Source organism: Nipponia nippon, unplaced genomic scaffold (genome assembly GCF_047370975.1).
Source record: "Nipponia nippon isolate SJK-2023a ecotype South Korea unplaced genomic scaffold, ASM4737097v1 scaffold_2, whole genome shotgun sequence".
In the NCBI taxonomy this organism is placed as follows: Eukaryota; Metazoa; Chordata; class Aves; order Pelecaniformes; family Threskiornithidae; genus Nipponia; species Nipponia nippon.
Window position 1 is genome coordinate 8,997,990 of NW_028262336.1, and position 12,059 is coordinate 9,010,048.

Sequence of the window (12,059 nt, forward strand, 5' to 3'; positions counted from 1 at the left end):
TTGATAAATTTCTGGTACGATCCCTTACATGAAGAAATAACTTGCTCTTTTTTTTTTTTAAACCAGTTCTTCCACGTCCTAGACAAATGTGTTGATATTTCTAACTGTTGGTTAGCTCCAGTTTCTCCGTGAAGTTAATAAAAAGGCTCGCACTTGATTCAACTGAGAGAAAAAATGTAGTGGTAGTTTGAGGTGTATTAGACAGCGTTTTAAAGGTTGAAGGGAGAAAAAAAAAAAAGGCATTATGAATTTGTGCTGTTGTGTTAAGAATAAATTAGTCCTAAGTGGAAAATATTGTAACAAGCCTGGCAAAAACAAAGCGTGAAAAAGCTTACTAACCAGTCTTTCCATGGAAGTGCATGCCAAGGGAGGGGAGGCCTGAAATTAAGAAAATGATGGGATGCCTGGCTGACAAATAAACCAAAAAAAAGTTACTGAACCACGTCACATCACAAAACACACCCTTTGACAAAGACCCAGTGGAATACAAGAGCGGTCCAGCTCATGGAGCCTTTCAAATAGTCCGCTTGCTGAAATACTTCAAGCTGCTTTCTTCCCTTCTTGCATGACTGATGACACAACGGCTACTACTGCACACAGCTCCTTTTAAATCAGTGCTCTGTTACCACTTCTGGCACCAGTCCTCAAATCTTTCACAGCAAATAATTACTATGCCTTACTCAAAGAATCCAGTATGATCTTCAAATAGGGAAGTCTGAATGAAATATAATGAAGTAGATCCTATTGCTAAACTCAATTAATCGTGCCTATATATTACCCTGTCTCTCAAATGCAACCCTTGCAAAAGGCCACTGAGCACTGGCTCAGATCTCTTGCTTAAGTTACTTGTGAAAGTCCGGCTCAAATGCTTAAGTATTCAAGTTATTTTTGCAAATGCAATGGCTAGACAGAAATTACACTTGAAGAACTTCTTTCTTCTTTTAAAGGATTCACTTTCATTTCCCAGTTTCCTGCCACTCTCTATTTTTTTTCCTCTTTAACCACAATGAATACATTCTTTGATGTAAACAGTGTGACATACTCATACTTTAACATGAGACACTGGTGCTGTGAACACAAAAGAAATGACTGAAAGGAATGGTCACCACAGAAAGAGAGACATGGAAGCAAAACCACACAGGAAGCACAAAGTGGAAGATGAAAACGATTCTAAATATTTCAGTAAATAACTAATGATGTGATAGCAATAAGAACATGTTTAGTGTTAATAAATGGTTATATATAATTTGTCACTAAAGGACAGTACTTGCCAATTATTACAATGTATAATGAAACACACTATCCAGCTTCATAAACATATAATTCTGTGCTATGTCTAGAGATGACGATGTTTATGGTTAGAGTTACTGCATGCCAGGTACATAAACGTAATTACAAAACACAAAGGGAAGGAAACAGAATGGACTGATTGTCTCCTCCCAGGGTGATATATCAATTCTGGTGTTAGACTTCACAGTGTTTACCTGATTAATGAGTAAATTCCAGCACAAGGAATGATGTATTTTGATTAGATGAATGCAAGCCTGAGGACTAGGATTTTGCGGGAGAGATGATTACATAAATTTATACATTCAGTTCTCACTTTCACAAAACGGCGAAGTTCTACAAAATATATGTGTAGATTGCTTGTTCTGCAGTTACTTAGACAAGGTAAATGATTTAGTAAAATAACTGCAGAATTTAAGTCCACAAGAGACCTCAAACTGTAAAACAAACAAACAAAAAAAAATTGAAAAAAAAAATCTTTACAGTTTTTAAAAACTATGCATACATTTCCCATTAAAAGCAAACTGTTTACTACACATACGCTAAACCTGTGAAGTTCAGAGCCCCCTTTGATAATAAATTCCTGTGGAGGATCATCTTTGTTTTCCTCTTAATATTTAGGATGAATAGAAAAGAGCTATCCATATGAAGGTTTTGCAGAAAAGAACTGATGGTTAAAACTAGAATTTGGCAAATACACTTAATTATTGCGTGGAAAATAAAATGCTGCAAACATTTTCAGAGAAAAAAAAATATGGATTGTTTAATCTAAAAGATGGTTGTCAATCATTACATGGTTTTGCTGCATTACTTCATCCTACATCTCTTTTATTCCCTACATATTCTTTGGGAGGGTGTTTTATGATTGATTGTTTGTTTGCTTGTTTTAAAGACTTAGTTGCTCTGATGATGTAAAGTATGGTATCTTTACTATACTTAAGGAATAAAATAAACGCAGTCAGATTTAAGGGCAATTTCCGTGTGAATTGTGTGATGTCAAAGGAATAATGTGCTACGCTATTTCAGCCAGCCAGGAAACACTTTATGGACGGAATAGAGTAATGCCAGCAAGATCACATAACCAAACCAAACCAAAGTAAACCTTTGCCGTATTGTTTCCTCAAATTCTTTTTTCATTTTCAAGTCCTGCCACCATTCAAGCCTCCTTTCTCCCCTTTCAACAAAGAAGCTGGTAGAAGCCGACTATTGTCTCTAGTGACAGCAGAATCAAGACTTCAGCCTCAGTTATAGGATAAAAGCCAGACTACGGAAAATGACGAGAGGCATGTGTCTACTTAAACAATTCTGAAATGTGCGTCAATAAAGTGGGTGGAAAGTCACTCTTCATCATTTGACTCGGAACAATTTAGTTCTCCCCAATCTTTTTGCTTTAAGATTGCAAACGTTAAAATATAGGGCTATACTTGTCATACAACTTTATCAAGTTGTCTATTTATTTCCTAAGCAGATGAAGGCAGTAAATCTTGTGAGTTTTAAAATTTCTCTTCATGTTTTTGAACAGTTTGAGAGATTACCATCTGAGTATGCCCTTTTAAATAGGCGATATTTTTTCAGCCACAAGTAGATGATAAAAAACTTCAGTCTTCCAAATATACAAGTTAACATACCTTTCACAGACACATAACCTTGAATATGAGTCTAGGATCAAATTTTACATTCCTTTCCCATGTATGTGAACAGCTCCTATTTATTTTAATAGGACCAGTAAGTCCACAGAGAGTGTGGTCAAGATTAATGTGTTCAAAACTGAACTTAAATGGAACATCATGCTGCCATCCTCCGCACCGCTGAAACAGAGCTTGTTACTGTGACTGTTCCATCTTAATGCATGTATTTTGCACAATCATGCTCTTACCCGTAATTTTCTTCTTCATATATTTCGTGAAAGTCAGAAGTTCCAAGGTACACCACAAGAAAACTCTTTTTTTGTCGTTTTTCACCATTTCAAGGTATCCAGCACTCCACAAAGATATGGTTCTAATTCTAAGTGTTTTTATAAACGCAACAATTGTAGCATATGAAACTTTCCTCCAAAATTAGATTCAGATTTTTATCCACATCTACCACTCATGACTACTAATTCAGCTACATTATCCTCCTGTTTTCCAAGTACTGCCTTTAACTGCAGATTAAGCAACACAAAGATGGATATAATTTTAGTTTATATATTTGGCAAAGATATTCCAGCAAGTTTCTAAAAATAGAATTTTCATTACCTGGGAGGGACTGTGGAGAGATTTCTTGAACTTCTGGTGTTTTGGATTCAGCAGGCCATACTCCAGTTTCATTCTTAGCTAAAGGGACAAAGACATTAGAGAGTAATTGCAAAGCTGTATCTGCTCTGTTCTACTACAGATTTATTTCTGTCCCACTTCAGTTTGCCAAAGTAAACCAACATGGATAAATGTGGAAAGCTGCATACCTTTAGGAATCAATGAACTTCCACTGCACAATCAGTACAAGCATCTATCTAGCTATGTTAAATGCATGCATTTTTGGTATTGTTTTGTTCATTAAAAAATCCTTAAAAATAAAATTTACAGCAAGGAATTCAATGCCTTATGAATCATTACTTTCACAGTGCAAAACAGTTTTCAGTGTTTTTCATTTGTCTAGCACATGAGCATTAACAGCAAAAATGCTTTTCAAAATTGAAAGATGTAATATAGTTCTAAGCATACAAGACCAGTCTAGTAACTTTTCAAATACAATGGAATTATCACACTAGTCATGTCCTTATTTTCCTTTACATTACTTCTAACAATTACAGTGGTATGACAATAGCCTTCTATTCCAACAGATATAAAGATATTCCAGCAGTGGATATAAGGAAAATCAATTAATTTTGACGTGAATAATACACCAGTTGTTTTTTTTTTTTCACTGAGGACTAAGGCAATATATTTTGTGTTTTTTTTTCTGGACTACTACTCTTTTAAAAAAAACTAGTAAGTTTTTGACTAAGTAAACAGAGAAAAAATATTTTGAGAATTCAACAAATGAGATATTCTGTGATGCATTATTTTGACTTTTCTAAATAATATAGAATGAGACTAGTTGCAGTACGTCAGCAAATCATAATTAGTCATAACTTCACACACAGCATAAGCCTTACTGCATTTTATTGTAGACATACATCATTCTCAGGCATCAGTGAAGGACATATGCAGAGATTTGGACAATATGTCTTTCTGTCAATTATTTTATACATCTAAATTATTTCTCAGAGTATTTTTGCTTTCCAAGCAATGACTCTTCCCTGTTTTACATTCCTTTGAAATCCAGTAGTCCCTTGTGTGTACACCCATGTACTTCATGTTCTCTGGTAAGGAACACATATTTAAACAGAACAGAACAAAACATCACTTGTCTACACTGGTTGTTTTCACAAAGGTGTTTGTGTAATCTACCATAAAGAGTGGCTCCAAACTGGCATCACACCAGCTATTTTAGACATATCAGAACGTTTAAATTTAGAAGTCCAAGTTCTATGCTCAGCCAACTGAGGAAGCTGGACAACTCTAGGGCAATTGAAGCTACCTTTGTCTTTTTCCCCATCTTTTTCCCCATCACGTTCTGCCATTTTTACTGCACACACTACTGAACTTTATGACCTGTCTGAAAACAAAACATTGTTTTCCTGCAGAAAGATATAATTTTACTGGTAGAAAATGAAAACAAATATAAGAGATATACAAATATAAATAGACACTGTAGTCCAAAACTAAAAAAAAAAACTATTGGAGGTCTTAAAATATGGCTAACTAAAAGTAAGGGGTATGAAAAACAGATTTGTCAATATACAGTCTACTGAGTTTTAATGGTACCTTTGCAACCTGCACATTGTATACATGTTAAAACCAAGCTAGTAACGATAAACACCGTTTTCTATTCTTGCTGTTCAAAGACAGTATTAGTAATCAAGTTAACGATGTGATTAATTTTATCATCATGATTGAAAACCAGTAATGCTCTGTAATGTAAATACTGCAATTAAGTTTTTCCACTTAGCATAAATTTTCAGTAGCCACAGATGATGCTAACAATATTTGTCTGTCACATGCTGGTAAGTACTTCCAGATACTAATTTTTAAGGAACTCAGCCTCAGTTCAAACATATTCTTACTCTAACACGTTCGACTATTATTCTATTGAGTAGCTCTACCCTTACACGTACGCAATATCTTAACAGGAACAAGCACTGCTGTTTCCTCACTGCAAAGCAAGCCAGTCTGAGAATGTGCCATGGCCAGCAATGGAGTGACAGATTATTATTATTATAAATTAAACAAAGCAGAAATAAGAAAAGAAAAAAATCTGACCCAGTTGCCCAGAGTTCAAATTAAGTATTAAGACCAGCCAAGCCAAAAGTCATCAGCTCCAGAACTCTAGTCAAGGGATCTGTGAAAGATGCACTGGCGCCATTATTAAGGTTTTTAATTTTTTTATTTTTAAATAGCTGTATTTCCCACAATTCTGCTATTCACAGATGATATGCTAGTTTACAGATCTTAAACAAAAGCCTCAATCTTTTTCCTGCAGGTTTCAGGCATATTCACAAGATACACACGAAACCTGTAGTGAAATGTTCTAATTCCTGGCTACCATTTTTTCATGGATTTAGTTACAGATAATAAGTAAGAATCTCTTCATGAAACAATTTCTCACATATACTCAAGCCAGAACTCATACAATTAAAATTCACCGAAAATCTGGTCTTTCAAATGGACACAGAAATTTCCATTTTTTAAAGATATATATAACTTATGAAAAAAATAAGTTACATTATAAAACAAAATAAAACCCCGAAAAACCATAAACATGACTGGTTTCCCTTCTTTCCTCTATGGGTCAAAGCTACTGTATATTCTTTTAAATGGCTGTGAAATACCTTAAAAACCTGTTCAGATGTTTTATAATAAGTGAATTTCTATGAATCCTTATAAGCCCAAGCTAATCATTAATTAAACAAAGAGAAAAAAAGAAGGTAAAAGAGGAAGGAGTAAAAAAAAAAAAAAAAAGAAAAAAAAAAAAAGGACTTTTCTGCTTGCATACATGATCTCACATCATTATCCTTCTGATACTCTGATACTGCTCACGAACGATACAAGCTTAGTTCATTTCTGCTTACCCAGTTTTTTCCTGGATGCTTGAGGTATGTCATCTACTGTCAGGAGAGGAGGAAGTTTCTGCTGAGTTTCATTGAGACCTGGAACAATGAGGTGCACTACACAGAAAGACGTGTGCCATTAATTCCAGAAGAGATGAAAAATACAGTCTGTCCTCTGAGATATGTGAGCAACTACTACTGAACCCTTGGGAGTTTAGTCTGAGTATCTGAGAAACGAGTTAGTTCTATTCAGTAATTACCAGTCCCATTTGGTGCTATTTCCCCTTTACACCACTCACTACTACCACAATTTCACAATTAATCAGAATGGAAAACGATTCATTACTGGAGCATACAACCCTGGAGTACTGCAGTATCACAGATGCTGGGACATTCTGTCTGGTGGGCCAAGAAGACTCGGCACCAAACGTGGTTAGTAAGTATCTGATTCACATCAATACATTAAAACTCACACAAAGCAAACTTAAGCCAAAGTTACATAGGTATATAATTTCCATATACACAAAGGACTAAACACCTTCCTGAATCCAGGAATAAATTGGTCACAAGGTGCATGATGCAGTGAGCCTTTCCTATCTATTTCAGGCAGACCAGTAGTTCACCACACTAAGCACTATATGATAGACTTTTCCCCACGTTCTAAGCCAATATTGTGTATTCTTATAGGTCAAACAAGAACAGAAAGCATGAAAGTGAATGGCTTGAGGGAAACAGTTATGCCCCAAGATCTAACATCAAGCTCTAATTGCAAGGAAGGTTATAATATACATCACTAGAGCCTAATATATCAGTACAGGTTTGTGTCTGTAAATGGTATGTTATCGTACTACCTTAAAAAACCAAAAAGAACAACCCCTGATCTCAGTAAGATCTTTGCCACAGAACTTGAAGTATGAAAGAACTTCTTGGCTTAAACAGTGACAGTATCTTCTTTTAAATACTATGACAATAAAATGATCCTGTTTCCCTTAGGCTACATCATCCTTGAACCATCTGTACCACCATAAAATATAACGAATACTGTCTGAAACAGCTGCAAAATACCCTTTGATATGCAAGGAAAGAACTATCAAGATCAAGCAAATTAGAAGTATTTAGACAGTTCTGATTTTCAGCCAAAGATGAGGAAAAATAATAAAAGTATCTTCTAGTCACCTAAGATTGCTCCTGGCAGAGAAGAACTATCTGAAGTTTTTGACTGCGTCCGATTTTGAATAACTGTGGAGACAACACAGGGTTATTAGAAAATCATTTAAAAAAAACCCAAAGCAAGAAACAAAACCACACCTGAGACAAGCCTCAGCATTCTGATAACCTTCCCTCAACTTAATACTTGGAGATGAGGACACCATCCTAATCTTTTCTGTATTTGCATTCAGTTTAAGAGACTGCAAAGTGTGTTTCCTCTACATCACCTCTTAACTGTGCATCTCTTCTTTCCCCTAACATACCAGTTTTATATCCTTGTTGAAGAATGACATTCTATGCTTATGTTAATATAGGGCCAGCTCCAGGACATCTCTTTACCCTGCCATTCACAAGTCTTAAAAAAAGATGCATGTGAAGCAAATGCCAGTACAGCCATATTTTAATGGTAATTACCGTAATTTGCTTTCACACCACCCTCCAGTGTTTTCCTGTCCCTCAACTGTGAACTACCTCCAAAGACAATTTGCTTGCTTTTGTTATTTAAAATTATTCACAATACAATTTCTGTTAGCAAGTTTTAATCTGCAGCTCATTTTCTTTCAGCTATCTTTAAGTAGTTAATTTTCAAATATTACACTACTATACTACCCCTCTCTACTAGAGAGAAACGGGAATTTCTAAAGGGCAATATGTTTAAGTCTACTGTAGATATCTCTCTCCACTGACCAGAGGAAGGAGAAGAAGGGAGTCTAAGTCAACGACTTAGCTGAAGATACCCACAAAAAAGTTTGGTAGCATGAATCTTATCCATACTGCCACCCTTCATGCCTGACCATCAAGTTATGCACAGCTGGAGATCAACAGACCTGGACAATCCAGTTAAAAAAGAAAAAGAATGGATACTAGCAACAATCAGAACTGATTGGTATCCATTCAATGACTCAACTAAGCCATTGTTTATAATGCAACATAATAGCTCATTTTATTAACACAGATAGGTAACACCTTAATAGTATTTGTAATTAAAGCATATGGTAGTTCGTAAGGTTCCCCCTATTCTAAAGGGAAACTTTCATGACATTCACATCAGTCAGAATTTTTTTTTTTCATTTTAATTTTACGTTACTCTTGCAGAGCATAAGAATCAATTAAAAAATATACATATTTACCTTGTTTGATTATTGTGACAGGGACCAACTTCTTATTATCACGCAGTGTAAGCTGAGAGAAGAAGGGAAAAAAAGAAAGCCTTGGGATAACTGCCATAATAGTAATTGAACTTTCTTAGTAACAAAAATAGAGGGCTCTAATCCAATACCGCGCCTGCCCCAAGTTAACACTGGATATGGCTCTGGCCCTAGTCACTGAAGGTTACGCTATTGCTTAGGTTCCCATGGGCCAGTATAGTAATATTGCATTTTGATCTCCTTTCTTCAGATTGAGATGTTTTGTTTCATAAAAACACAGTATTTGGCAGCTTAGGAATCCTCAACCCTTTTTTCTTTTAAGAATCTCTTGAGCACTCTCCGGGGAGTACTCCAGAAAGCTAAGAAAAGCTGAAATTTAACTACAACAAAACATCTGAAACATATGCAATTACAAATTTGGTCACGGGATATATTTATATTCTCAGGAATAGTATTTTTAGAACACAAACTATTCCAGAACCAGGTGTACATTTGTAAACTACCAGCACTCTTGGGTGCATAGTCTGCTTAAAGCAGATTAACTCAAGAGTCATTTTATTTGGTGAAATTGTTTCCAAAGTATAACTAGCCAGCCACCCATGTTCTTCTCACTTTCTTATGCTAAATACTCAGACTTTTCTGCTGTTAGCTTGTCTTTGACCCAGATTGCTTTTTGCCTAGGTGTGAATCTTTTCCAGCATTTTGATACCATGAAAATAAGGAACACATGAATGGACCCCATGTTTATTAAAAGGAAGAAAACAGCTGATCCCAAAGATTATAAATCAGTATTCACTGCCAAACACGGGTAACTAGGAACAACTTCTGAAAGCTTAATAGTACACTCAGGTGATAAGAAGAGGTAGACTAGCATTTTTATATTGCTGGCATTACAAACACATTAAAAGTAGATTTATTTTTTTTCAGTTATATCTGAGTTACAAGAAAGAAAATAACTCAAACAATTACCTCTCTGTGTTAAACGTACACCACTAAAGTAAGACGCAGTTAATGTTCATTTTGCACTTCATGACAACTGGTCTACTTCATGTGAAAGAACACTTGCATGGAAATTCAGCATTTGGTGACGAGGCTTTAATTATTTACCTAAGGATAACTATTTTTGCTCTATTCCAAATATTAAAAAAAAGTTTTAAAAGCAACGGTTGGGTACACATCAAACACATACCAAAGTCTAGGAAGCTGGAATAAGGCATATCGCAACAAGTAAGATGTCCCTTTCCTCAGGGAAATGGATGGAGGCTGCTTATTCTATGAAAGCCATTACTTTCTGCTTCCTAATAACAATTTTGCATCGGCATGAACATGGTTTGAAATTAAGTAGAGGTTTCAATCATTGTAATTAATGAAGGATACAAATTAATCTTTTTTATTGCTTACTATTTTTCTTTTATTATTAACAAGGTTTACATATCTATTTTGTCTTCTAGTGAAAAAATTGTATTGCAGATGATCAGCTTTTGAAGTAACCCTGCTATTCATGTGACTAACAAGTGGGATGAAATGCATTTATCAGAAGATGATGTTCGTTTTATTAGATTTCTCATCAGGAGCCCTACAATCAAATAAACAGCTCTCAAGTTGTAGTGAGCACTTGTGTAACTCCAGTGCGGAACTTCTAATCATAAGGATTATCAGTCCTTTTACTAGTAAAAGGTTCTTATATTGAGAAGAGCATCCTTTCTTTGTTGAATAATAATAGATGACTGTAATGGCAGTAATATGAAAATGCTAAATACATTAAAATACATTCAAAATTTAGTTTCTCACTCAAGAACAAATCATTGACGTGAAATCCATGTTCCGCAGCTGCTGTAATTACACTGTCACCTGCACAGATCTGCGAGGGCTGCACTTGAAATCTACCACCGTGTTGTCAATCCTCTCCGTCTCCAAAAAGTGACTACTTTAGATATTTTTATGTCTAGTAACATTTACTACTTGGGCAAACTATTTCAGAAACATCAGCATATCATCTGTAGGAATAGCACTATTAACTGTGTTTTCTAGACAGAGAATATAAAGCATAGCAGTATTAGGAACATTAGTTATTAAAATGACTGTGGCATCTCCATGAATGAAGGAAGACGGCAAATAAGGTATTTCCTAACTTCAGAGGAAAATTAGAGATGGAAGTTATACCATAAGTCAGGCATCTTAACATACCTATGGTACATTGCATAAAGGACTGCAGGTCTCAGACATTCTGTCAAATGGCATATGGCAACATTACTTTGAGACACTTGTTCTTTCTGCCTCTCTTATATTCCAGTACTCCAAAAAGCCACAAATAACTGGCATACATGTAAGAGCCTCCTCAAGGGAGCATTACGGTCAACCTGGATTGGATAAGTTTTGGAAGAGCAGGCATGTTTTCTTCCAGAGTTTAACAAATGATAGAAGCTAAGAGTCCTGGGTTTTGGCTAGAAAAAAAAAAAACAAAAAAACAAAAAAACAAAAAAACGAGGAGGACCCCACCTTTCAGACTGACATTATGAAATTGCAGGAACCTAATCGGACAGAAGAGGAAATAAATTTCTACTGCATCATCTCCACCCTACCACCACACATTGTTTATGAAGGGAAAAAGAATGACCATCCCTAGAGCTCTCCTTTTCTTTCCCTCTCATTAGTTGTAGCTCAGACAGCCCCAGGAGCTTAGTCAAACTTAAAGGATGAACCTGCCAAAAGAAACACAAGTTGATATGTGACCGATGTTGAAAGGGCAGGATGACTAGATGGATCGGTAATGTTGCTTTAATAAACAGCCTTTAAAAACGTCTCCTGACAGAGAAGAGTTAGAACCATGCTGATATGAGCCAGTTGTGTCTTTGGAGCAAAATAAGGCACAAACAAAGCTTGGCCTAAATAACACTCATTCTGGCTTTGCACTGATGATGTGATTGCACCACTGAAACATACCCCCAACTAATACTGTGGAAACTGAAGTAATAATGTAAACTTAAGAGCTGGCCACTATCTGCTTCCCAGCCTTAGTTTTATGGCTTTTTGCACCACTGAAGTGAGAATGATAAGAGAATTTTTACAATAATCTATGGAATGTTTTCATGATATTTCTGTGGAGGGTGATAAAGCAGCACCGCTCTGGAGCTAAGCCCTGTGAAGCTGACTAAAAAGACTAGATGTTGGCTTTGGTCCTCCTTTCATGCTTAAGCTGTGCAAATATTTGGAAAACTGTTTTAGCTCACTTTCTCAGGACTTCTCTTGCATAAATAGAATCCCAACTTTCACAGAAGCAGCAT

The 12,059-nt window shown here is 35.7% G+C and overlaps 1 protein-coding gene across 19 annotated transcripts in view; it reads right to left on the bottom strand.

Annotated features, from left to right (window-relative positions):
• The window catches only part of ABI3BP (ABI family member 3 binding protein), a 164,467-nt gene that overhangs the window by 99,776 nt on the left and 52,632 nt on the right, over positions 1-12,059 (bottom strand). For all 19 annotated transcript variants that reach the window (XM_087756354.1, XM_087756348.1, XM_087756351.1 and 16 more), the window contains exons 7-10: positions 8,758-8,809; positions 7,595-7,657; positions 6,440-6,535; positions 3,525-3,602 (exon numbers count right to left, since the gene is read on the bottom strand). In XM_087756354.1, the coding sequence (XP_087612480.1) occupies positions 3,525-3,602; positions 6,440-6,535; positions 7,595-7,657; positions 8,758-8,809 (289 nt within the window). The remainder of the gene's footprint in view (positions 1-3,524; positions 3,603-6,439; positions 6,536-7,594; positions 7,658-8,757; positions 8,810-12,059) is intronic.